Source organism: Pelophylax lessonae (genome assembly GCF_965119305.1).
Source record: "Pelophylax lessonae genome assembly, chromosome: 4".
NCBI classification, from domain to species: Eukaryota; Metazoa; Chordata; class Amphibia; order Anura; family Ranidae; genus Pelophylax; species Pelophylax lessonae.
In genome coordinates, this window is record NC_138771.1 from 173,968,998 (window position 1) to 173,995,706 (window position 26,709).

General features: G+C 43.2%; 1 protein-coding gene across 2 annotated transcripts in view; it reads right to left on the bottom strand.

Moving 5' to 3' along the window:
* Positions 1 to 23,107, bottom strand: part of USP6NL (USP6 N-terminal like) — a 255,657-nt gene extending 232,550 nt beyond the window's left edge. The window contains exons 1-2 of one of the 2 annotated variants that reach the window (XM_082254347.1): positions 22,837 to 23,107; positions 18,578 to 18,622 (exon numbers count right to left, since the gene is read on the bottom strand). Coding sequence is in view for 1 of the 2 variants with exons in the window: in XM_082254346.1 (XP_082110472.1) it covers positions 22,837 to 22,840 (4 nt within the window). In the remaining variant the exon portion in view is untranslated. The remainder of the gene's footprint in view (positions 1 to 18,577; positions 18,623 to 22,836) is intronic. The other variant, XM_082254346.1, reaches the window with a different exon arrangement.
* Between the last annotated feature and the right edge of the window lie 3,602 nt (positions 23,108 to 26,709).

Consider the following 26,709-nt stretch of genomic DNA (forward strand, 5'->3'; position numbering starts at 1 on the left):
GACTTAGAAAAAGGGTCCTGTACTACTTCGGGGCGACCTTGGAGCGAATTGCATAGACTTCCATTATGTGAAGTCCCTGCCAGTCACTCCGAAGTCGTGGTGCAATGTAATGCAAAAGTTGCCCCCCAAGTAGTAAGGAGTCGTGTCGGGCTAATGTGAACTGGCTCTTACTGTATGGGGTGCATCTGCAATCACAGAGAGTAAACAACTCACTTTTGCAATCAATAGCTTGAATGAAAGGATTCACTTTAAAGTTGTAAAGCTGCAATGTACCAATACAAACAATTTATTAAAAGCCTCTGGTTTTTCAACAAATCAAATAGGTTTTAAAATATTGCCAAAAGAAAATCCACGAGTAAAAGGGTTATGCAATGCACTGCAAATTCTCATTTAAACTGCTTAACCAACTTTTCCTGTTCAAATATTTATAGGCCCATTTGTGTTCCAAGCAGCATCCTTGTGGGGCTCTTCAATTCATCTTCACTATAAACTTTACTGAAGGGACACCAATTGCAACGGGTGTATAGTGAAGTGTAATCCTTTCAACCTTTGCAGTGGAACATGTCATTTCATAGGTGTGCACTGGAATCTCAAAGGAATTATGGATTGATATCTCAGATTTTCTGATCACCACTATTTAGAATTGTTACCCCTTAAGATATTATACCAATTTATGTTGGTTTCATATTGATGTGCCTTATAAGCATAATTACCTAACATACAGTAATATGATCTTATTTACACATTTCATTTAGGACAGCCCATGCTTATCTGGCACATGTGGGCGGCGGTATTACTAGTCTTTCCTTCTCAGTATGTTACGAGTCCTCTCCCACTAGCATATCACTGGTGTGCAACCTCAAAACCTACTGGTGTTGATGGATGAAGATTTAATCAAAGTTTCCATGTCAGGGAAATTCCCTATAACTATGGAACCTTGTCCCTCAAAAAGCTCAGTCAATAAACAAACAAAAAAAATAAAAAATCAGAGGGCCCTGCGCTCCAACATACTTTCCACCGACCACTCCAGCCAGTTTCGCCGAGTGAGCACTGACGAATGCAGATAGGCGAATGCATTAAAGAGGAGTTCCGGCCACAAAATCGACTATGTCCGCTTCCTATTTGTCACCTGAAAAAGAAATAGGAAGTTACGATTTTTTTTTTTTTTACTTACCTTGTAATTGCAGAAAAAAATACTCACCTTTCTTCCACATCCTCCCTCGGCCCGCGCCATCACTTCCGCTTTGCAAGGATTCCTGGGAGCTGAACGTCATCGCTCCCAGGAATCAATGCGCCTGCACCAGCCCCAACGTCAGTTCCGGTTCAGGCGCGTCATACCTTGCTAAACAGATTCTGGGCATGCCCAGAAGCTGTGCAGGGATGACGCTGTGGCCCCGGAAGTGACAGCGGGGCCGCGCGGCCCACGCTGTCACTTCCGCTTTGCAATGATTCCTGGGAGCTGAACGTCATCGCTCCCAGGAATCAATGCGCCTGCACCGGCCCCGACGTCAGTTCGGTTCAGGCACGTCATACCCTTGCAGGGATGACGCTGCGGCCCCGGAAGTGACAGCGGGGCTGGCACAGTGCATCGTGGGACCGAAGAGGATGCAGAAGAGGATTGCGCTGGCTTCAAGCTGCCCACACCTGAGATGGCAGCGCTGGAGAAGAAATTTTAAAAGTGAGTATTTCTTCTTGCAGGTAAGTGCGAACCGGGACAGATCAGAGGCTATCCATTGTGGAATGTACTAGCCCTGACTGTCCCGGGGGTATGTTCATTGAAAATTTTTTTTTGTGGCCGGAACTCCGCTTTAAGATAAAATCTTCTGACTTTACAAACCCTTTAAATATTAATCTCTGGATTATTGTTTGTTGACACCCCCCATTTTCTTACAAAGAATACCAAAATTAGGTTTGAGGTAGTGATAAATGTAGGGGTGCATTATAAGGAATACACCATGTACATTTTTGGTGTCATTTGTTCAAGAAAATCATCTTTATCGCTGTGCACTGTTTAAACGAATATCTAATATTTGCCTGCTCAAATAGGTTAAACCAGTGTTTCTCAACCTTGTTTTCAGTTGCAGTACCCTTTAAACACTGCACAAATCTCACAGCACCCCATTCTAAAATGTAAAAAAAAAAAAAACTAACAGTTTTACATATAGCAGCACCATCCATACACATAGGCCATCCAACATTAGATGTGATTTATTCTTCCACTATTGCAAACTGGTACTGACTAGTATTCTAGCGTTTCTTTTCTTCCTTCGTTTCTCTTCTACTTGCTAGCGTGACCCCAGTGCTGATGGAGAGGGGAAGAGGAGGAGTAAACAAGGATTCTATATAAGCACCCGTCATTCTCCTTATCAGTCAGTGATGTCATTGGTTGTCAGATGCCAGTGGCTTGACCCACAAGGTGCCCAGGATTGTAATGCTGCAATGTAAAAACCTGTTTCAATTTGTTGCCATTTTTTAGCAATTTGCCAAGGCACCCCTGAAGTACCCAGGAGGCACACCAGGCTGGGTTAAAAAACAAATAACATTTCCATGGGATATACTTACCTTTTCACATAAGATTGGAAATCCATATATCACACACAATGTGTTTTCTGGTTTAGAAATAAAATATCGTACAGTTTTCTCTATAATTCAGAAATCGAGATTTTGAAAACTGGTGCATCTTAGTTACGTCAGCAGATCAAACAAGCCGTAGACTCATTAAACCCCATTAAAGCCCCACTAAGTCAGACTAATGAAATGATACCTCATTGTAAGCATTCCTTTGATGTGGAAACCAGCAATATACGTTAATAATAGAGACCCATTTCTGAGCAGCATTAAAGACACTTAAATCAGGACTCCTCTCTGCATATTTCCAGCACTTAATTCCTATCTGGGCATTACTGTATCAATATAGCCAGGTTAAATGTTGTCAGCCATCATAGTATTTAGCTTTCAGAGATAAAGACGTTGCTGAAAATGTTTGCTCAAAGTAAAGATGTTGTTAAAGTTAAAGAAGTTGTTAAAGAACTTCACCTCCCCATCACATTTTTTTCTTTCCCCCCCTTACATTGTCTGCTAGGTAGTCCAAAGAAAGAATTCACATGCCCGGGGATTCCAGCGTTGTCTGGTGTAATTTGCAGCTCTGTTACTGCAGTCTGGGTCCTGAGCCACCATAATCTCTTCTGACGTCATCAGGAGGCTGGCTGTCACCTCCTGGTTTTTGCAGTTGCCCCCGGGTCATGGCGCATGCACACAATATGGTGTAGATTGCCTGGTGCTTGCACAGTGTTGTGGAGATTGTCCTGAAGCCTCCTGAGATGCGTTAAGCAAGCATCTGAGGAAGATGCGGGTAGCTGGAGCACCTAGGCAAAAAAAGTCTGATTGTGTTATAGGAGAGGTACAGGAGCAAATGTAAAGAATAAAAGGAGGGCGAAGGCTGGCTTTAAAGCTGAACTCCAAAATTTATTTCAATAAATCTGTTTTGGGGATGAAAAGCTGAAGTTCTGCTTTAAATTGAACATCAACAAAAGAGCCATCGACGGGAATTGTATACTTTAATAAAGAGAATGCAATAAGGTAAAAAACCTTTAAAGCCATTCTTCAGGCTCCATGCACACTAGCTTAAAAAACATTCCTAGCAGCAGCCTTTGAGCTTTTTTTACTTTTTACCCTATAATGAAATAGTGTTCTCCTACGTATATGTGTACACTATTTTGGTCTAGAAGCATTTTTTAAACTTTAGCTTAAAAAAAAAAAAAAATCGCTCCCGACTGCTGCAAAAAGCTGGTAAGCGCTATTAGGAGTGCTTTTCAAGCATTTTTATGGCATTTTTATTTTTAGCTTATAGGGTGCATTGAGTCTGAAAGTGATTCTTAATTTAAAAAAACACACAAACGTTAAACTTGCCTGGTCTGTGCAATGGTTTTGCATAGTGCAGGCCCGATTCTCTTCTTCCCTCACCGACGGTTGGGGGTCCGACCGCCCCCCCCCCCCCCCTCAAAAGCAAGCCCCTTGCTCTGGGAGCACTCGAGGAGCAATGCTCAGTGTCCATTAAGAATCCATTCAGACTAGCCCGACTTGTCAGGCGACTTGGTCGCCTGAAAAGTCGCGGTCAGTCGCTCGCCATTGAGTAGTACAGGATCCGTTCTAAAAGGAGCGACACAAGTCGCTCCGACTTAGAAAAAGGGTCCTGTACTACTTTGGGGCGACCTGGAGGCGACTTGCATTGACTTCAATTATATGAAGTCCGTGCAAGTCGCGGTTCACGCTGTGCACCGTGACTTCACAGGTCGCCCCACAAAGTCGTGTCGCGCCAGTCTGAATGGGCTGTCACAGACAGACACAGAGTGTGGTTCAGCCCCACCCCCAACTCTCTCCTCATAGGCTCACTGTCTGTGACTGACAGCAGAATGAGTCAATGGCTCCTGCTGCAGTGAGAGCTAATGAGAGAGAAAAGAGTTGGTGTTATCATGAACATTGCTGGATCAAGATGGGGCTCAGGTAAGTACAAGGGGGAGCTGCACCCAGAAGGTTTTTTTACCTTAATCCATAGAATATATTAAGGTAAAAAGCCTTCAGCCTTTAGCCACTTTAAGGTAAAACCATTTTAGGTGCAGCCCCCCAAAAAAAAAAAAAAAAAAACCTGGCCCCCCTAAATATTTACCTGAGCCCGATCTCAATCCAGCACTGTGCCCCAGAGCAGAGGCCCTGCTTTCTCTCTCCCTCCTCACTGGACTCAGCCATTGGCTCCTGCTGCTGTCAATCAAAAAAAAAAAAAGGATCCTTTACAAACACTTTAATTACACATTATCTAACATATATCCTCTTTGGTATGCGATTCATTTACAGGGCCTCTGAAGCTTCCCTGCAAGTCCAGTCTGGCTGCAAATATGGATTATGATGCTAGACGCTAAAACAGCTTGGAGATACAGAAGAACAAGCAAGCATTTTGCACGTCTGCATTTGCATGACCGAACCACATACTGAAAAGAACAGAAATAAAGGATAACTGTACTGTACGTTAAAACACATTAGCCCTTTCAGTATATTCAGAGACAACAAGCAACTTTGCAAATATAAAATCAAACCCGTGTGGGGTTTCCTCTGGGTCCTCTGGTTTCCTCCCACACTCCAAAGACATGCTGGTAATTTAGAGTGGTTCTGGCTTTTCACCTTCATGCATTCTATGCAGTAAAGTAAAAGCCTTCAGTGTGCAGCTCCCCCCGCAGCCCCCACTAATACTAACCCGAGTATGATCCCCATCCAGCAATGTGCATGAGAAATAAAATACCTCAGTTTTCGTTTTCTTTGGACACCGGTTACCACAGGCTCAGGTCACTAGAAACATTGCATTTTTTTCACTCAATCTGTCTGAAGTTTGCAAGGTGAGTGCAGACCAGGACAACAAACACACGGCACAGAGCACATTACAAGAACCACACATACCTAAACATACAAAAATGAAGGAACTCCACCTAGCCAGGTGAATGGTTACCTAAATTGGTTGTAAACCTGAGACATGAAGTATGAATAAAGCATATCTCTCTATAGTGTTTTCTTGTCTCAATTAAGGGCACTAAGGAGAGAGTTACTAAAACTGGAGAACCTCACAATCTGGTGCAGCGATGCATATAAAAACTGGAAGCCGATTGGTTTCTGTGCAGAGCTGCACCAGATTTTGCAAGCTCTAGTTTTGCCTGCTGCCTCCTTCCTCTACTATCAGCATGAATAACTTCTAGGAGGTTTTCCTGACACCAAGAGAAAAGTGGTGACAGGAGAGGAACCTCCAGCTGCTTAACAGACTCAGCTTTGTTCCTGTGTGCTGTGTAAAGGGGATGTGTCTCTTCCCTCCAATCAGCTCTCAGAGCTCTCCTCACTGAGCTCTGCAGAGTGTAACTTCAGCTCTCAGCTCTCAGCTCCCTTTTTTTTCTTCTCGTCAGACAAGCGTTATAGTTCAGCACTTTGAATGAATGTAGAGAAAACTGTAGATAAACCGGTACAATTTATGTAGGAGGATTTGTTTCACCTCTGTGTATCACCTGAGGCCAGTCCCTTTACTGGGTATATGTAAGGGATTACAACCACTTTAAGGAAAACATGAACAGATATTTTTAGACGTACTATTCCCTCCCTAGAATGACTGCTAGTACCAGCGAAACAGATTTACGCATTTGACAACCTGGCTTTCCAAACACCTGTTAAAACTTTGGTATCTATAGAAAGTTTTATATATCCATAAAAAACTATGGCAAAAGGATCCAAACCAAATAAATGCCTAAAACAATGTCACCCTACGTTAACACTGAGGCCCGTTTAAAATCGTGCGAGTTCAGCTGAACTTGCACAATTTCAAACCGGCATTTTAGTTGGATTCCTACACACGTCTATTGAAATCGCCCCCCGAGTCACCAAAAGTAGTACAGAAACTACTTTCGGGAATCTGTGCGGCGCTGCAAAGTCAGTGTTGCACCGATTCATGTGGTGCCATTGCCGGCAATTGCCTTTGATTAGACATGTCAAACCGGAACAATGTGCACATGGGCTTATACCAAGAAAGAAGTGGCACTTCCAGACCCAGGAACTTGGAAACTTGAGTTTATTTCTTCAAATCATAGGTACAACATCAGACAAGACCACAAGACAGACTGGACAGCAGACGTGTTTCACACCTTGTGCTTATTCATGAATAAGCACAAGGTGTGAAACACGTCTGCTGTCCAGTCTGTCTTGTGGTCTTGTCTGATGTTGTACCTATGATTTGAAGAAATAAACTCAAGTTTCCAAGTTCCTGGGTCTGGAAGTGCCACTTTCTTCTTCATTCACATGGATTCCTCAGGTCACGGACCTTGGTGAGCACCCATTCCTACAGGACTGCCACAGCTGCTCGGGATCCATCTGGCTCAGCTGATTGTTTTCAGAGCGGTGATTTGTTTCTTTTTGGTTTCCTTATACCAAGAAAGGAAATGTTCACCCCAACCCCACCCATGTCTCACAATGTGTAAGCAAATGAAAAAAGTGTACATTGCAAAATTGTATACTGCATAGACAGTTAATGAAGTATACTGCTAGGTGTTTAAAAAAAAAAGGTTTCGTTTTTACCATAGATTTGTTACCATATCAAAGTCTAAGAGGTTTCTACTAGTGATGGGCTCAGGCGTGTTCGGATTCAACATGCCAGGAAGCAGGCACTGCACACTGCCAATCATAGGCAGCGTGTGTATGTGCAGCTGCCGGTCAGGAAATGCCTCACTGCTTATGATTGGCAGTGTGCAGTGACGGCTTTCTAGCGGGCTCAATCCGAACACGCCCGAGTGTTCGCTAGTTTCTACACTAACCCCCCCCCCCTCCTCCCCTAAAAAAAAAAAAAAAAAAAAAAAACACATAAGACTCTAGTTATGACATACCTAAAGAGCAAAAGCAAAAATTATAATCTAGCACTAGCTAAATGATATAAAATAGGTTTTATATTATTGTATTTATCAAGTATAATCTTGGAAGTTGCACATTGAAGATTTAGTTTGGTTGTTGGGGTTTCTTTCATTAGGCACAGGAGACCATCAATTTATTGATCACATCACAGATTGTGGCGGTCAGTAGAAGTCGTAGAGTAAAGAACATGCAAAAAAAAAATGTTATATTCACATATCTTATGGGAAGAATTTTGTTGAAATGAATGGTTTGGTGGAGGGGCCTCTTAAAATAGCAAATCAAACATCTCAGTAAGGACAAGAGGAAAGAAGGAAACTGATTGACCAAGTAAACATTTTGCCTTAAGGCCCAAGTGTTCAGTTACAGATATGAGTCAAAAGCCTGCCTACAAAGAAAAAGGCGGAAGTACAACAAGGTAGATTTCAATGTGCCAGAGTCAATGGATTGGTTCAGTGATCAGGGAGGAAAAAAAACACACAACTAAATTAAGTCAAGATGGTTGCTAAGGTTGGCATTTTAGAACACCTGTATCAAAAGTTTGTAATAACTAAACTGCCAGAAAACTTTATAAGAAAAATAAATGCAATCAATGAAAGCAAACTTTTGGGCAGAGGGAGAGCAAGTAAACTGACAGCAGGATCTGAGAGTTGCTAACATAGGCTGTCAAATACTATCTACTTTTACATTCAGCCTTTGGAGACCACATCCATGTTTTTACACTCCCTAGGAGTGAAGAAAGGGCATATTCTCTGCCCTCATCCCACAACTTATCACCAATCTCTCAGCCAATGAGGAGGGGAGTCCAGGGCAGCTGAGACACTCCTGCAACCATGCTGGATAGAGAAGGGCTCAGGTAAGTAATAGGGGGGGGCTGCTGGACGCTGCATTAGGATAAAGAAAACCTTCTGCCTATACAATCCCTTTAAGAATTAATGGCATTGCACAAGTGCCGCTATTTGGAATCGTGGCGATTCCACCTGTGATTCAAACCACCCAGGTGTGAACAGAGGCTGCATTCACAGCTTTTTGAATTGTGGGCAGATTTGCCACAACTCTTCCCGCAATGACAAATCACAGGATCTCAAATGTGCGTCCCACGATTTGTCATTCACACATCAGCGCTTTGAAAATCAGCAGAATCGCAGCAAATCTGCCCACGATTCAGAACGCTGAAGTGTGAATGCAGTCCTATGCAGGCAGCCATATCCTGAGGTAAAAAGGTGGCAGCGAACCACACTAAATTTCAAAAAACATTCCTCAAACACTTTAGTTGTTAGTATAGAACTGGTAAACTAGAAAAAGCACATAGTAAAATAGTATCTTGTTCTAGAATTTAGTCTTACTGGAAGGTTTATAAAGCACCACACTGTATGCTCACAGAGATACTGAGTGCTTGACGAGAGATGGTTAGGAACCACATCAAAAAACCTGAAAGCCACATGTGGCTTCCTAATCACTGACTGGGGAGCATTTCTGTTTACAAAAAGGCAGCTAAAAATATAACCATGTTGTTATTTTATTAGCACGCATATTCCACAAAAAAGGATGTGCAGCAACAGCACTAATCATTAAACAATAGAGAACAAAACCAAATCCAGCCAGAGCTAGAGATTTACCTTCTCATAATCTAATGTTCAGTACCCCATACACAACCTTTCGTTAGATTCTTGCACAAATTAAATTAGGAATACAAAAATCCCTCACTGACATCTGTAGCTGCAGCAATTCATCCTCAGAGTTTATAGCAGAAGCAATAAAGTAATTTAAACAGCAGCTCAGCACATTCCGCTCCCCTTTACCAGCTTAGCAGCCTTCAAATTATAATCTAAATGCAGAACAGGTTTGAGCAGGGTGACCTGAGCAACTAGAAGTAGGACACAAACTTTTGCACAATTGCAGAAGCACAAAAATGCTCAAAATTAAGAATTCCATTCGGCGATTAGCTGTGTCACCAATGCCGGGCTGACTTTTACCAACACAGGGATGCAAAGGTATCTGCTGCATTCCATTGATGTCTATTGGGACACACAGCTGCATGGCCACAGCCACTGTATCCTAATATGACATGCGGATACAGGTCCCTGAATGCACCCTGTGCAAAAAAAGTAATTATATCGCCTGCCTACTCTAACACCAAATGTGAATGGGGGCTTAATATTCTGCCGGTAATTTTCATAATGAAATGTACTTAGATTCAACTATCAACAGGCTGTGTGAGCCCATAGACAAATACAGCATCAGTAAGACATGCCCCCCCGCCGCTCCCTCCTCACAAGAGCTGTCTGCCACTGCGCTCACTGTCTCCTGTGAGACCGGGAAGTGAGGAGAGCAGTGTCATTGCGAGAAATCAGGTAAGTGTTTAGGGATTGGGGGGGGGGGGGGTCACTTAATGAGGTGTTTTTTTTTTATTACCTTAATGCTTTTATGAAGTTAAGTTCAGGAGCTTTGGCAAAAAAACGCCAAAAGCTCCTAAACTCAAATATAGAAAGTATAGAAGCTGTAGTGTACATGAGCCCTAAGGTAAGCTCCCTCAACCTCCCTCTCTTGAAGGAGCAAGAATCCTGTTCTGGATAGGATTGTTTTAACCGCCGGACGAAAAACGCAGCAAAAATCGTAAAACCGCCAGAACACTCTGGTCAGCTGGCTGACAGCGCTGATTAGGAGCCAGTCGCTGCTGGTTTTCCAGCATGCACACCAGACAGAAGCTGGCCGACCAGCTGCCATACACACAGGCTGAATGTCAGCCGGTTTTTATTGAACCGGCCGATATTGCCCAACATTCGGCCCGTGTGTACTAGGCTATAAAGCTGAAGTATAGCTAAAGAAAAAAACATTACCTACCTGAGATGAAGCAGGTCCCACGATGTACAGGCTGCTGGATTCTGAAGACATCTTTACTGAAGGGTTGCCCTGTCCTCTTCTCGAAGCTGAACTACCAGTGCTGTGGGGGGGGGGGGGGGGGTTGACAGCTTCTTGGTCTCTGGCTCCGATACACTAAACATCCTGTCCTTCACTTTGCACATTTTTTTTCTGTACTGTAGAATCAAAATAGTGCCTTCAACAGCACTACGTTTCACATTTTGTTTGTAATGTGTATTTCTAATAGCTTGTGTGCTACAACTGAAGACTTATGGCAGGTCACAAGGCTGTGCTGTTAAAGTGGGGACCACAGGGTTAATATACTGAAATAGTCTCCTTGTACATTAGACAAGGCCCCTAAACCAACTCCTGGTTAATCAGTAATAGAGTTACAGTGGAGTTGTGTACTTTGTTAAGCACGGTTAAAAAAAATGTTTGCCATTAAAATAATGTTTACCATCTAATGTAATGGATTAAAAATTCAGTTTTAAATGTTAAGGCTGACCACCAGGCAAGAAGGCAATTCTGTGTGAAACTGAGAAGGGAGAGTCTGAAGAGTCGCAGACAGCATAATCAGTGGAAGAACTTTTCTCAAAGGACAAGAGGGGATGTGTCCCCATTATATCATCCTTTCCTGCTGCTGAGCCCAGAAGTCCAGGAGAAAGAGGTCAGGACAGCCCTGGAGGGGAGATTTCTTTAGAATCCAGCAGCCTGAACATCATGGGGTGTACTTCATTATTGCCAGTGTTGGGCATGCAACTTAAAAAAAGAAATTAGTTAAAGTTACTTCTCACAAAAAGTAACCGAGTTAGTAACTAAGTTACATCAGTAAAAAAGTAACTAATTACCAGCGAAAGTAACTATTGCGTTACTTTAAAAAAATAATCAAAGATGTCAAATAACTTGTATGCCCCAATATTAAATTTGTTAAATGAATGAAATGAACACTGAATAGAAGCAGTTATTATAAAACATTGTACAGTAATCTACACTATTTTAATGTTGCTGTGGGACAATGAAACACCTATATGGTGAATGCTGATTCCTGAGTGGTAGCTGCGTGGTATTTGCTAAATGGTACCGGCTGCGTGGTACACTGGTATGGTACCTGAATGGTATTTGCTGTGCGGCACTGGTGGTACCCGAATAGTATTTGCTGAGTGGTACTGGCTGGTTGCGTGGTACACTGGTACCTGAGTGGTATTTGCTAAATGACACAGGTACCTGCGTGGTACACTGATAACCGAGTTGTATTTGCTAAATGGCACCTGAGTGACATTTGCTGAGTGGCACTGGTACCTGAGTGGTATTTGCTAAGTGTTTCCGGCTGCGTGGTACACTGGCAGTGGGTACCTGAGTAGTATTTGCCGAGTGGTACCGGCTGGCTGCGTGGTGGTGGTACACTGGTACCTGACCCGAGTCCTCCTGAGTGACTTCTCCTGACTGAGTGGTATTGTTTTTTTTTTACTTGAGTGGTACCTGCTGCTGCTGGGGGCGTGGCACTGGTGGGGGTACTGGCAGTGGTACCTGACCCGAGTCCTCCTGAGTGACTTCTCCTGACTTTTTTTTTTACTTGAGTGGTACCTGCTGCTGCTGGTGGTGGACTGGTGGTGCTGGTGCACTGGTGGTGGTGGGCAGTGGTGGCTGGTGGTGTGGCACTGGTGGGGGTACTGGCAGTGTGGTACCTGACCGGAGTCTGACTCATGAGTCCACTCCTGACTGTGGTATTTTATGTTTTTTTTTTGGTACCTGCTGGGTGGTGGTGGCTGGTGGTGGTGTGGCACACTGGTGGGGTCTGAGTCCTGACTGTGGTATTTTGTTTTTTGTTTTTTTGTTTGTTTTTTTTTTTGGTACCTGGTGGCGGTGGCGTGGCACACTGGTAGGGTCTGACTCGATCCTCCTGTCTGTGACTGTACTCTGGACTGACTACTCCTGTGCTGCTGTGCCTCCTGTGACTGTCCTGCTCCTGACTGAGTGCAGAGGGCAGTGGCTGTGCCTGTGGACGACTGGACGTGGTGGTGGTATTTATATTGCCGGGGTACCTACTGGCTGGCGCGCTGTAACTCCAGTCTCCAGGCATTCTCTCTCCACAGGCCTCAGAGAGGAGTCAGTACCGTGAGGAGTGGACAGCGGCAGGGACAACGAGGAGTAGAACATTTTACTACTACCCTCTAGTGGTGGTAGATGTAATTGCGGTAACGCCGCTTAAATAATGGGAACAGTGTTACCGCGGAGGGAAAAGTAATCAATTAGATTACTAGTTACCCGCAAAAGTAACGGCATTAGTAACGCCATTATTCCCATCACTGATTATTGGTGAGTACTACAACTAAAGCTGTAAAGAATTTATTTGTGCAACGGAAAGCAACCCCCCCCCCCCCCCATTTTGGACAGAGAAGGTAGTGTTATAACCCCAGTTAGATTTTTTTTTTCACCATCTGTGTCCAAATGGAGAGATAGCCAAATCAGGAAGTGAAAAAAAATCCCTCTAAAGTGAGGGAATCCCCAGTTGTTACCAAGGTCATCAGAACTAGTATCATTAAATGATTTTCCCTTTATTACTGTTCTGGGGAAAACCAAAAATGTTCCCTTTCACTTTCAATGATACCAGTTAACAATACAAATGGTGAGGGTGAATGAATCTCCCTAACAGGGGCAGGAACACCAATAAAACCTGTCAGGTATTTTAATCCATCCCCACTTTATCCAAAACTAAAAAAAAAAAAAAAAAAAAAAAAAGTTTTGCCTTTACTTATACTTTAAACTTCAGCTTTAACGTCTATTTAATATCTTCTCCTATGGATCACAGGAGTGCAATTCGTTTTGCACTCCTGTGACCCGTTTTCAGCAGACAGTGCTTTTGTCTGCTCTCTGCTGACGTCACAGAAGTCGGTCCAGGCAGCACATCATCGCGACAATGGAGTCTGGATCAGCCAGGTGAATGGACCGATACCTGGATCACCCTCTCAGCAAGCCTGAGCAGGCCACTCCCCCGCTCCTCCACAGCCCAGCGATCCAATCAGCGAGAAGGGAGCAGAGCAGAGAGCAGTTAGCAGCTCTCTGCTCAGGGAGCTGTCAGAAACAAGTGATCGGCAGTGTTCGATCCCTCGGCTCTCAGTGCAGAGGCGCCAGGGGACAGATGCAGCATCGGACAGATGCAGCATCAGACTGATGCATCCACCTAGGTAAGTATTAATCTTAAAAAAAAAAAAAAAAAAAAGAATAAACCTTTATTTCTCTTTTAATTGTATTTACATGCCTGCCTGGAGGTCAGCTATAAAATATTTTGAAATTGAATTCTGAATCCATTACATTAGTGAAGAACAGGAGGAAAACATTTTTTAAAAGTTAGTTTTAAGCCCAGATAGGAGGCCTGCCAAGGAGGGCCACATGACAAGCTCAACATTCCATTTAAAACACAGCATGCCCACTTTGTTGGCTGGGCTACGTGTCATAGTATTTCCATTTAAATTACTTGCAAAATACCCTGTTCTGCCACATGAGCAAAGGACTGGATGGGTAGGAGAACTAGCTGCATGCAGCATCACAGTTTTTAATGTCTAAAGGGAAAAAAGAAGAAACAGAACAGAACTCCTGTATCAAAGCATATATGCAAAGGATTGTTACACACCAGACACCAATTGGAGATTTTTTTTTTTTTATCCATTTTCTGTCCATTTTATCCCAATTCTAAAAACCCACGACTTACTTTTCTTGTGTCTATGGACTATTAAAAAAAAAAAAATAATCACTTTTTTCTTTTATGATCACTATTGTGCGTACATTTTTATGTATTTACTAAATGTATCAATAATTTTATTCAGAGACATTTCTGGCAAAGGAGTTTCAAAAAGGCCATATATTATATACTGAACATTGATTGGATTTCTTACAGTAGCCCATTCAGAATTCTGAGCTTTAAAATAGTGTCGGTACCAACCACTGTTCTGCCTCCACTAATACAACACTAAAATTCAAGCTTCCAATGACATATGTAACTTTGCTAAATGCCAAGCAGATCAGAGCTAATGTGACATTGGAAGGACACACATGGGTGCTATGGCTCACATTTGGTCCAAAATGCTTCCTTATTTGTATTATGACCTGCCAAACCTGCTGGCGAGTCCTTGCTGCTAAAGAGGAAGTGACGCTGCAAACGTCAGCAAGGAAAGACTGCACACAAAGCAGGAGAGTGGACGTCTTGCATATTACTTCTCACTAGCAACAGAACCACAAGCGTAACATTATATTAGGATGTTGGCAGATAGAAAACTTATGAAACACATGTAAAAAGTTTCCAGTGAACCTGTGCGCAGACTATACACATTGAAGTATTTACATACTCCTAAGCATTAAAAGCACTTTGAAACAAGCCCTCATCTATGTAGCTATAGCTGTTGTGGAGAAATTCATCGTCACATTTTACAACACAGGCACTTAAATCATAGCTCCTCTCTACCTATTTTCTATGGAAGTATGAGCTTAGCAGCCTGCCAGCCTGAAGTATAGAGCTGGTGCTTGTAAGATACAGAGGTGAGTGATATTAAAAAGAATAAAGACCACATGCTCACTGGGCATTTAGCTGCATGTGGAGGGTACAGGTGTCCCATCCAGCCCAACTCTAAACAGCCTGTCAAACAAATGGTAATGACAGCTGCTGCAGCTGGTAGGTGCATCTAGTAGTGCAAATATTTAGAGCATTATGCATACAAGGAGGAATACTGGGAATGCCAGTGTACTCGGCATTCGTCCCTTGGGGCATACTGCCCTAAACATTCTTACCGCTAGGTACTGTATGCCATCCAGATGCAGCAGTTGTCAGCCTCTCAGAGTTGAAAAAGGCTGCTGGCAGCATGGCTAGACCTGACACCCATGCCCTACTCCTGCACATATATGACAGAGCTCCATGTACTGGGCTAAATGTCCACTGCACATGCGGCTTTACTTTACAGTACATGCTGCTACAGACGTCAATAAAAGATCTTTTACTACTTCTTGGGCAAATATAAAAAAAATGTAAGGTTTAAAACCTGGGCACAGGTGTACTTTAAACCTGAATTTTAGTGATATTTTTATTTTTGAGACAGCATTAGGGACACTACTAACAGTGAAGCGTGCCCCGTGTGGTTTACAGTAGAAATCTTTGGTCCTCTGCACCTGGATACCCCCACAGCGGTGATTTTCTGGTGCTGCAAGCTCAGAGCTGACTATGTATGAATCTTCTAACTCCATTCATACAAATCATACTATAGGTTCCCACAATGCAAAGCATTCCATGGTTGAAGGACGAACTGATGAATGAAAGGTCTGTTTCCTCCAAATCGCGGAACACTTTGTGGGAACTTATAGTAAAGGTGCTATAAATGAAGCACAGCTGCTGCTTTTAACCCCTGTAGGGGTATCTGGAGGCAGAGGACTTCTAGTGCAGCCGAGAGAGAGAGAAAAAAATAATCACTAAACCTCCACTTTGGGCATGCAGATGACAATAGATTGGTAGTTCTATTCCTCATGACAAGAGTATTAATACAATTTAAGTGATAAGCATGTCAGCCCAATGCGCTGGAGCAAACAAGAGCCATATGTAAATCTTACAGTGAACAAATGTATATAAAGTTGTGAGGACATAGGTCACGTTATACAGCAGGGGTCTTCAAACTATAGCCCCCAGGTGTTCAGCAACTACAATTCCCATCATGCCTGTGAATGTCGGAGTTTTACAATGCCTCATGGGATGTGTAGTTCCACAACAGCTGGAGGGCCATAGTTTGAGGATCCCTGTTATACAGGTTCAGCTACAATAATCTGCATTAAGTAGAACAGAATGAGAATAAAGTAGAACTATGGGCAAAACTTATTATTGTCATTTTGGATAAAGTAAAGTAAAAGGGAGGAAGGTTATAACTACACCTTACTGTCAGAATTTTTTTTTTTTTTTTGCCATCTGTGTTGCATTGGGGAGATTTACCTAAACTTAATGTCTGATAGGCAAACAGGAAGTGAGAAGAAATCCCTGCAAATAACCCACTTCAGTTACTTTAAATTGACAATTGTGCGGTCATGCAACACTGTACCCAAACTATATTTAGATTATTTTTCACACAAATAGAGCTTTCTTTTGGTGGCATTGATCACCACTGGATTTTTTTTGTGCTAAAAAAAAAAAAAACACAATATTTAAAAAAAAATCAAATTTCTTCATAAATTTGGACCAATATGTATTCTTCTACATATGGTTTGCTCAAAAGTTATAGCTTCTACAAACTATGGGATATATACTGGATTTATTAATTTTTGTAATACAGTAAACCCCCGCTCCATCGCGGTTCAGTTTTTGCGGTCCCGGTATATTGCGGTTTTTTTTTTGTAACGTTATTTTACTATATGAATCATTAAAAATGAAATATTTTTGTGTTTTCCATAGCTCTTGCTATGTCTCTCGGTATCTTTTATGTGTTTAAATGAGTTTCTATTGTTTTAAAAGTGTGTTTAAAGACCTTAAAATGCTTTTACACATGCAGTGACAATAAAAAAACATGCCTACAATGCATTTTAATAGGGTTTTTCTATTTCGCAGATTTTCACTTTTCGCGGCTGGGTCCGGAACGTAACCCCCGCAATGGAGGGGGGTTTACTGTACTGGTAAAGGCGGGCAATCTAACACCGACTGACACTTTTGACACTTTGTGGAAACCAGTGGCACTAATACAGTGATCAGTGCTAAAAATCACTGTGCGAGGGGAAGGGGTCAACATCTAGGGCGATCAAGGGGTTAACGGTGTGCTGAACCAGTGTTTATGTGTGTGCGATAAGGGATGTGCCCGTTTTTACTTTCTGCTTTGCAGGGAAACAAAAAAAAAAAAACAAAAAAAAAAACAAAACAAAACAAAAAAACAAAAAATAAAAAAATAAAAAAAATCAGCACATCCCCACTGACAGAACAGTCCCTGCAAATCAGCGAGTGCCGGCAGTCAATCATTGGCCGGCACCCACTGATTAATCACAAAACAGTTGGTGTGGTGCGTGCCCCCTACCCGGAAGTGCTGAATCACATATTAGATATGTGATCCGTCACAGGAGAGCCGCTCTGCCACCATACTCCTACGTGAGGCGGTCAGCAAGCAGTTAAGGGAATCCCTTGGAGCCTCCCAGGTCACCAGAACTAGTGTCCCTATTGGACAATTTGCCCTATTTTACTTTTCTGGGGACAATCCAAAACTTGGGATTTTCTTTTACTTTCACAACGTTTTGCATTTAGTTATACTTTAAGATGTACTGTATACATGATAATGTGTTCATATGATAGTTACTGTCTACTGATTATATGGTACTATAAATACATGACCGAGCTTAAATATATTTAACAGGAATATGTAAAAGCCAGGGTGTAACTAAAACATATAATTAGAAATAACTTTCAGTGATCCAACTGCTATGAACTAATGTCTGACTGGATACAATCCCTTGATCCCCCCAGATACCCCCTTGCATTTCTTTCTGGATAAATAAAATAACATTTAAAAAAACAGTGGTGCAAAAAAAAAATAATAATAATAATAATAATAATCCGGCTGATATTTACATGAAATTGCACATTTCTACAAATATATTTAAATAACATAAAATGTTACAAATTTACAGTGCAGCATACTTTCAAGCTAAGGACGGCAGGCAAGCTACACAAAAATGATATATGAATAAAAAGTTACATGAAGTGGAACCTGGGATTATTTGTGATTCCATGCCATGAAGAACTCAAATGCTGGAATAAACATGCAGAATCAAAAGCTCTTTTCAGATGCTGGCATACCCGCCATGCAAATAAACAGAAGTCAGTTCAGCAAACGTAATCATTTTGGCAGACTTCCTTTCAACTGCACATTACTCTATGCTTTAATTAAACAGAAAAACACATACGAATGAGTAGGGTTCTAGACACAGCTACACTGAGCCCCTTATTAAAAATAGTTATTTAACATTTAACTATAACATTGCATACAGCACTCTTCTTGTTAGGCGAAAACTTGAAAATAATGCAGTTTCCAAACGAAGACAAAACTTCACTTGTCTTCTGGATGTCATTATCCCCACGCAGAGCTCCGAGCAAACTCCGTGACCATGCTCCTTTGTCAATAGACAGGCACATCACAGACAGCACAAGACAATTACTATGTAGAACAAGGATAATTTGCTATTGTGATAACACTGAGTGATGCAAAACAGCAACAGCACACCACAACACACAGGACCATTAGTGAGATGAGTGCAGTCCAAAGAAACAGTATTCTACCTTTTTATTGCAAAGATATGGGTCACCACCAACCTTCCCCCAGTCCTGAAAGAGAAGTATATTTACAGGACACATTATGGGTATAGAGGCAGACGAGGAAACCCTATGCACATTCTGCAAGCACCATACCAAACATACAAGCGCAGTACCAATGCAGTGAAATTTAAGAAGAGTGCATTCGAATGCTCTACAAATTAAGACATTGGATTTTATGAATAACAAATGTATTTTTACCCTGGTAAAGACAAGGAAAATAGGTGGTTTATACTGTATAATTCATGGGGGTCATATATTAGAAACTATGCAAAACCCCACTCCAGGCAAAAAAAAGGGCCCCCTCCATCCCATCATGCTACACAATTTTCTTCTTTTTTTACCTGCAGAAGAAAGTTATACCCTGAAGTCTCTCACTGCCACCAATTTCTGGGTACAAGGGACTTCTAATTCAGTGAGGCACATGGGCCCAAGACTGCCAGTCCCCAATAGTCCCTCCACTGACATCACTGCTTCTGGAAGGACCCTGCCACCAGACAACCAATACAAAAAGTTGTGATCACACAAGAAGTGACGTGGACAGGGCTTTTTTTTCAGGAGGAAAGTGGGGGAATGCAGTTTGGCATTTCCAGCACTGAATGTATGTAATGGCAAGGGGTGCTAGAGGGTCCACTGATGCTGGCTGCTGGGGGGGATCTATTGTTCCTGGCTGCTGGGGGGGGGTCTATAAATGCTAGCTGCTGGGAAATCTGTTGTCGCTGGCAGAGGTCAGCTGGTTCTGGGGTGGATCTATTGTTGCTGGTCAGGTATTTTTTTGCAGGACATCTATTGTTGGCTGCAAGGGAACTACAATTCTTTTTATTATTAACACATTCAATACAGTTTACGTAGCACCACAAAATGATACTTGGTTCTGTATTCTCTAAAAGGGTCAGTACTGGGAGGTGGGTAGGGGATGGAACCAAGGGACGGTGCTGGGAGGTGGGTTTTTGGATGAGACAAGGGGTAACTCGGAAAAGAGGCGAGTACCTGCAACTATTCTTTGAGAAAAAAAAAGCTCTGGATGTGGACATTAAAAAAAAAGGAGAGAAATCTCAGGACTGGAGTATCACATGACCACAAATTGTATTCCAGAGATCAGCTTTTTAAGTGTACCTTTACATGTAATAGCTTAAAAAATAAAGTACTTTACATACAGGACATACAGTACACATTAATAATTATGCTATGAAAATGAGTGTGCGCTGTAAACTGCCTCCAGCATTTCTCCCATTTCTTTTTGCTGGAGGTCACCATTTTCTTGAAGCTCAGCGCAGTCACTTCCTTCGTTTTTTTATTAAGGAAAGAGTTTCCACTATATGTCACTTTCTTCAGTTAAAATGTGTACATTTCCAACTTTGATTGCATGTCTTGGCTCAACTAGAAAGGAAGGCTGACAGAAGCTTTACAGTGCTGAAGTTCACAGGCAGGCTGCCACTAGCAGGTAGAAAGGAACAGGGAGATAGCATAAGACACTATAATTGTTAGTGGAACCCTTTTTTGTCTCCCTGTCACCAGAGTTTGTCCTATGACCTCTCCCCCCCCCCCCCCAATCTGTGTTACCTCTGCAAACACAGGGGTTGATTTACTAGTAACCCGCGATCAAGCAGATCACGGGTGCAATCTCAGGTTCCTGCAGACTGTCAGTGTAGCTGTCTGCTCGTAGGTACGAACAGGCAATTACAGAATGACAGGAAGATTTAATGAACTACCATGTAAGCCTCCATTCACACTCGTACAACTGTAAAGTAGCACAACTTTGGATAGGTAGGACTCGGATGCACCTTTGGCTTTGACCAATGGATAATGGACAACGGTTGCATGTAAAACATTTAGGTATGACTTTGATGCAACTTTTGAGGGTTAACATTGTAGTCTATGGCCCTCAAGTTGCATGAAGGTAAACCAAAGTAGTGCATAAACGACTTTAAAGTGATTATAAAGGCTCTTTTTTTTTTCCTATAAAAAATAACAAACATGTTATACTTACCTGTTCTGTTGCAGTGATCCTCCTCTTCTCAGGTCTCGCTTCTGTGCTCCAGGCCCCTCCCTCCTGTTCAGTGCCCTCACAACCGAGCCAAGTCACAGCTCCCTGTGTCCATTCAGACACGGAACCCTGACACAGCCCTGCCCCCCTCCCTCCCCCTCTCTCACCTGACTGGCTAGCTGACTTTGACAGCAGCCGCAGCCAATGGCGCCGCTGCTGTGTCTCAGCCAATCAGGAGGGAAATCTCGGACGGCTGAGACACTCGTGGACAGAGAGGGACCTCAGGTAAGTATTAAGGGGGCTGCTGGCCACAGAAGGTTTTTTATCTTAATGCATTAAGATAAAAAATGTCTTACATAACAACTCCTTTAAGTCACACATATATGAATGGTCATCATTGGAAACCATGGGGTACGACTTGTCATGCAGCTTTGATGTCCAAAGTCACATAACAAGTCGCACAATTTTAAATATTGTTATATAGGATTTCTATAGCACCAATAGTTTGCTTTACAAAAAAGGGAGACAGTACAGTTACAACGCTATTCGTTGTTTGGTGTGGAGGTTCTGCGTGCTATTTTTTTTTTCCATTTTGGGATATCGTTTAATAGTTCTATTGTTCTATATAATTCAATATTTATATTTAAAGCAGAAATAAACCCTCCTATCCTTTTCAGCCAAGGAAGTTGCCATCCTAATCTCGGTTCACACTAGTGTGGCTTCAAAGTTGCCAGACTTTAAACCCACACCGCAACTTAATGGCGGCTTGAAAACGACTTCTTTGATAGAAGTCATTGCAAGTAATTCTGAAGTCGTCCCCAAGTAGTGAAGGAACCCTTTTCCAAGTCGGAGTGACTTAAATCGCTCCGATTAGAACGGTTCCATTGCACTGAATGGGGAGCGACTTGTCAGGGGACTAAGTCACCTAGCAGGTCGCCCCAGTGTGAACTGAGCCTTAGCCTCCGTTTGATCTGTAGTGCTGCCCATGTGATCAGTTATGACACCAGCCATTTAATGCTTTGACAGTTTGGTTGAGGACACAAGCAAATGTGACAGCAATCCCAGCATTCCAAGAAAGGAACTTTTTTTTAACCATTAAATCGATGGATTTAGTTACACTTTAATACTTCTAGTTCAACACTCGTACTAAGAATGGCGTTGTGGCAGACAACACCACCGACCGGTATTTTTCTCAACAAAGGAAGATTTGTAAAAACTTCATTTCTTCAGGGCAACTTCCTCCTGAACATCTTGGAAGGCAGCTTCTCTTCTAGAACAGATTAGACAGCCCCTTTGTAGTAAATACAAAGTTTACAGACACTCTGCAGATCTACAACTCTGTAGCAGATCGGTCACTAGTTGTAAAGCATGGATAGAAGAAAGAAACATAGAAAGCATTGATAGAAGAAACTGACATTCTGTAGGTCTGCGGTGGGGTCCGTATTCATGTAAGGGCATTTACAGATACTCTGCAGATCTACAACTCTGTAGAAGAACGGTCACTAGTTGACAAGCATAGATAGAAGAAACTGATCTGTAGGTCTGCGGTGGGGTCTGTATTCATGTAAGCGCATTTACACATACTCTGCAGATCTACAATTCTGTAGGTCTGCGGTGGGGTCCGTATTCATGTAAGCCCATTACAGATACTCTGCAGATCTACAACTCTGTAGAAGATCGGTCACTAGTTGACAAGCATAGATAGAAGAAACTGATCTGTATGTCTGCGGTGGGGTCCGTATTCATGTAAGCGCATTACAGATACTCTGCTGGCAGGAGAAAAGCTGCGTTAAAAAATGCACCTAAAGCTGCGTTTAGGTGTATTCTTTTTCTATCCCATGTGATAAACAATCCTCACTGACTCCATATAAGCAGGAATAACATGATCACAACACGCACCATCCATAGATCTCTGTATATAACTTCCCACCAGAAGGGCCCCATTCACACCACGTCCTGGTCAGCAGGCTGAGCTGCTTTCAGATGGATTATGAATAAAGGAGAGGAGTGACAAGAGGCTGCACTCCTGTCATCATTCAGCATCTACACATGGGAAGTCAGAGCTCAGTACACGTCACCATGGCAACCCCAATATCAGCACCATGACTGAGAGGGGGGGGGGGCAGGAGGCAGGGTGACCCCCTGAGGGACAGAACACAGTATAAAGTGAGGAGAAGGACCGGCCTGTCACCTTCCACACACTCCCCCACCCCCCATGTCGCTACTTCCCGGCACTTACTCATGATTGGAGCAGGGACTGTTCCACACCTCGGCTCTCTCGTGGGCTTCCCCGCCACTCAGCTCCGAGGGGCTCCCGGTTTCCCGGGGACTCTCCTGCCCCGGCCGGACATCCCCGCTGTCTCCCCGCCGTCTTCCGGTCCACCCGCCTTACTGCTGGGGGCCAACTTCCGCATCGCACGGAGAACACTGGCCTTTCCCGGACACGTCACAGGCCCCGCCCATTGTGTACACAGTCCGCAGCCCCTCCCCGCCGGCCCGGAGTCAGTGTGGGGCCAGGTGTGTGGAGGGGGGAGGCGGGGCTGAGCAGAGAAGTGATTTGGGGGCGTGACGTCACCGGCGCTCTACGTCACGGCTGTGCTTGCTCTGGGATTCTGTGAAGTTTTATGTAGAGCGGGAGATGAATAACGCCGTTGTATCACAGGGAGAAACCTCATTGATAAGTAGGAAAGTAATGCTGCTTTAAATGCCTGGGTGGTGGAAGCATGTAAAGAATGTGTTTGTTATGGGAGGTGTGGGGCGGTGTTATGCAGTAATAAAACATTATTCATCGCAATAACTCGTCTCTTTTGTTTACTAGTAAATCCGGTTTCTGTAGAGTACTTGTATGAGGGCCAATGCACAGCTAAGACGGTAATCGTTACCAATCAGTCCAGTTCATGGTTACATTCGCACCTGAGCGCAGAGACTCGCCGCTTTTCCTGTCACGTGACATCACTGGGATAGGCTGTCATATCATATGAAATTATACTTACCTCCATCTTCTCACTCCGGGTCACCTGAAAAACAGATGGATAATCGCTTTTTATTTTTTTTTTACTTACCTCGTTTAGAAGAAAATATACTTACCTTACCATCCACTTCCTCGGCCGCGGCCTGCGGTCACTTCCGCTTTGCAATGATTCCTGGGAGCTGAACGTCATCGCTCCCAGGAATCAATGATCTGCACCGGCCCCGCTCGACACTTCCGGTGTAGGCGCCTCATACCTTGCAAAACAGCTTCTGGGCATGTCCAGAAGCTGTGCAGGGATGACGCTGAGGCACCGGAAGTGACGGCAGGGCCGGTGCAGTGCATCGTGGGACTGAAGAGGATCGCGCTGGCTTCAAGCTGCCCACACCTGAGATGGCAGCGCTGGACAATACATTTTCAAGGTAAGTATTTCTTCTTGCAGGTAAGTGCAACCCGGGACAGATCAGAGGCTAGCCATTGTGGAATGCACTAGCCCTGACTGTCCCGGGGGATTTTTATTAAAAAAACGTTCACTGGGTGGAACTCCGCTTTAATATTGCACAAATAAAACAAGGTGAATTTGTAACAAGACCTCTGGAGTGCATTCTATTATTGAAATATATATATATACATATATATGTGTGTGTGTGTGTGTGTGTGTAAAATCGCATATTATAGTTGGCCCCCCTACTTTTATCCCTGTCCTCCCATGTGCCCCCCCTAGAAATGAAAGCTGGAGACGCCACTGGTCATATGTGCACCAAAGTAGCTCATTGCTTTTTCATTGGCTCTGAGCCAAGCGCGTTTTGCACTGTGCACTTTGTTATGTGATAAACGCACAACAAAACGTGGGATTGCTGCCCATATTTGGGTGCCATTAAATCGCAGCTCAAACCAAAATGGAAAACTCAGCTTGTCTGCTCGTCCCCTCTCTGCTGTCACATTTGGCACCTTTTAGGGGGAGCGGGTACCTGGTTTTGCCATGGCAAACTTAGCCTGAAGTTTTGCCACCCTCCTCCTTTCCCCCCAACTAGCCCATTCACAGAGTTACATAGTTAAAGTGGAGTGCTACCCGTTTTTTTGAAGGTCATGCCCATCCTGAGTGCTGTAATAAATGGCAATTATTTTTTTATTTGTTTTTTAACTGTTGCTTTTGTTGCTTTTCTTCTACAGCACTTCCGACTGCAGCCGCCTAGGCGATTACGTCACTAGGCGATTTGCAAGGGCTCCTGGGATAGCGGCATCATGTATCCCAGCAGTCCTTGCGAATCGCCTGGTGACAAAATCGCTCAGTATTTCCAGGCCGGAAATGAGGTGAATGGGAGGATTGAGATGTCATGATTGACAGGTTGCTACAGCAATGGGGCTGGAACTTCCGCTGACGCCGCCATTGTAATGCCTCGTACACACGCATCGATTATTGGCCGGGAATTTTCGGCCAACGTCCGATCGGCCGATTTTCAGCTTGTTAGTATGATGCTTTCGACAACCGACTCCGACTTTTCGGCCGAATAAAATCTGGTGTGCAGGCTATAAAATTTTTGTTGGCCGTCAACACAACGGCCGATTTTCCGTCAGTCAGTACAGATTTCGGCAGACAAAAATCTAATGAGCAAGACTGGGCATGCTCAGAGAAGAAAAAACACATGGAAAGTAAACCAGCACATGACATCACTTCTGAAGTAGAATTTTGTTGGCCGAGAAAATTCGTGTGCAGTCTAGGCACATTCCAACCAACAAAATACAACTCTGGACAAAAGATGGCCAATCGGTCGGCCGATAATCGTTGCATGTGTACGAGGCATTATGGCAACCTGTCAGGAAGACAGAGAGCCGCTCAGGAGCAAGATCGGGAGGTGCATGCTGGGTAGCCAGTTGCACCGAATCCCGGAAATCAAGAGAAGAGGGCTTCAGATGCCCACAGATGACATGGAACTCTCTGAGATCTGGTTAGTCCTCAAATATTTTAACACAAACTACACATTGGACATGTTCTAAATGTTACTAGATATGTTTAAACAAGTACGGAGGAGTGTTTAAAAAAAAAAGCATTTGGGGGACTGGAACTCCGCTTTAAGGCTCGTACACACTATAAGAAAATCGGGCAAACATTTTCGTCCAAAGAATTTTCGTACGATTTTCCAAAATGTTTTCTCATATGGGAACAGAGCAAGCTATTTTAGTTTAACGTGTACCGTTTTCGTACAGGGTAAATCATAAAAGAAAGACTGCGCATGATTAGAAACAATAAACAAAAAAAAGCCTTTGTCATACAAGAATTTTTGCACAAATTTTAGTTTATCGGTTTCAGTTTGCAAGGAAAATTGGACGCTCGTTCACCCAATTTTCTTATAGTGTGTACCCCTCTTTAGTCAGGTTAAAAAAGACACAAGTCCATCTAGTTCAACCAATAAATAACAAAAATACAACCATACAATCCCATATACACAATCCTATACCCACCGTTGATCCAGAGGAAGGTGAAAACCCCCAGCAAAGCATGATCCAAGTTCCTCCAGTAGGGGGAAAAAAAATCCTCCCTGATTCCCTGAAAGGGCACTCAGATATTCCCTGGATCAACTTTACCTATAAATGTTACTACCCAGTAGTGCTGCAATAACGCATCAACGTATTCAATTACGTAGACTACGGAAATACGTCGGCATGTGTGAAAGGCGTCAACGCGTGACACGTCACACTCATCTCGCATGTAAATGGCGGTAATGGCGGCTTATGCTCCTGGGGGAGAAAGTTCCAGCAGTCTACCACAAAAAGCTAGACCACGATCATCAAGGGTATGGAAATTCTTTAAACAGAGGCTAGATAAAATGGTCCTTTGTTCCCTTTGCAAAACCGAAATGGCGTACCACGGCAGCACAACTGCAATGCACGAGCACCTCAGAAGAAAACATCCTGCGCTCTCCGACCTCAAAAGGACGAGCCATCTTTGTAAGTAGTACTATTATTATCGAATTTACACATACAATTAATATATGCTAGCTAGGTAATAATTACGGATACATCATTTATTGGTGCATGCTCAGGGCCAGGGTACCCATTTGTTGCTGCTTTGCTTTGCTTTAGGCTTGGTAGTGGCCAGCTCACATTTTTTTAAATGTTCCACAAGGCACTTTGCAGCCCTCA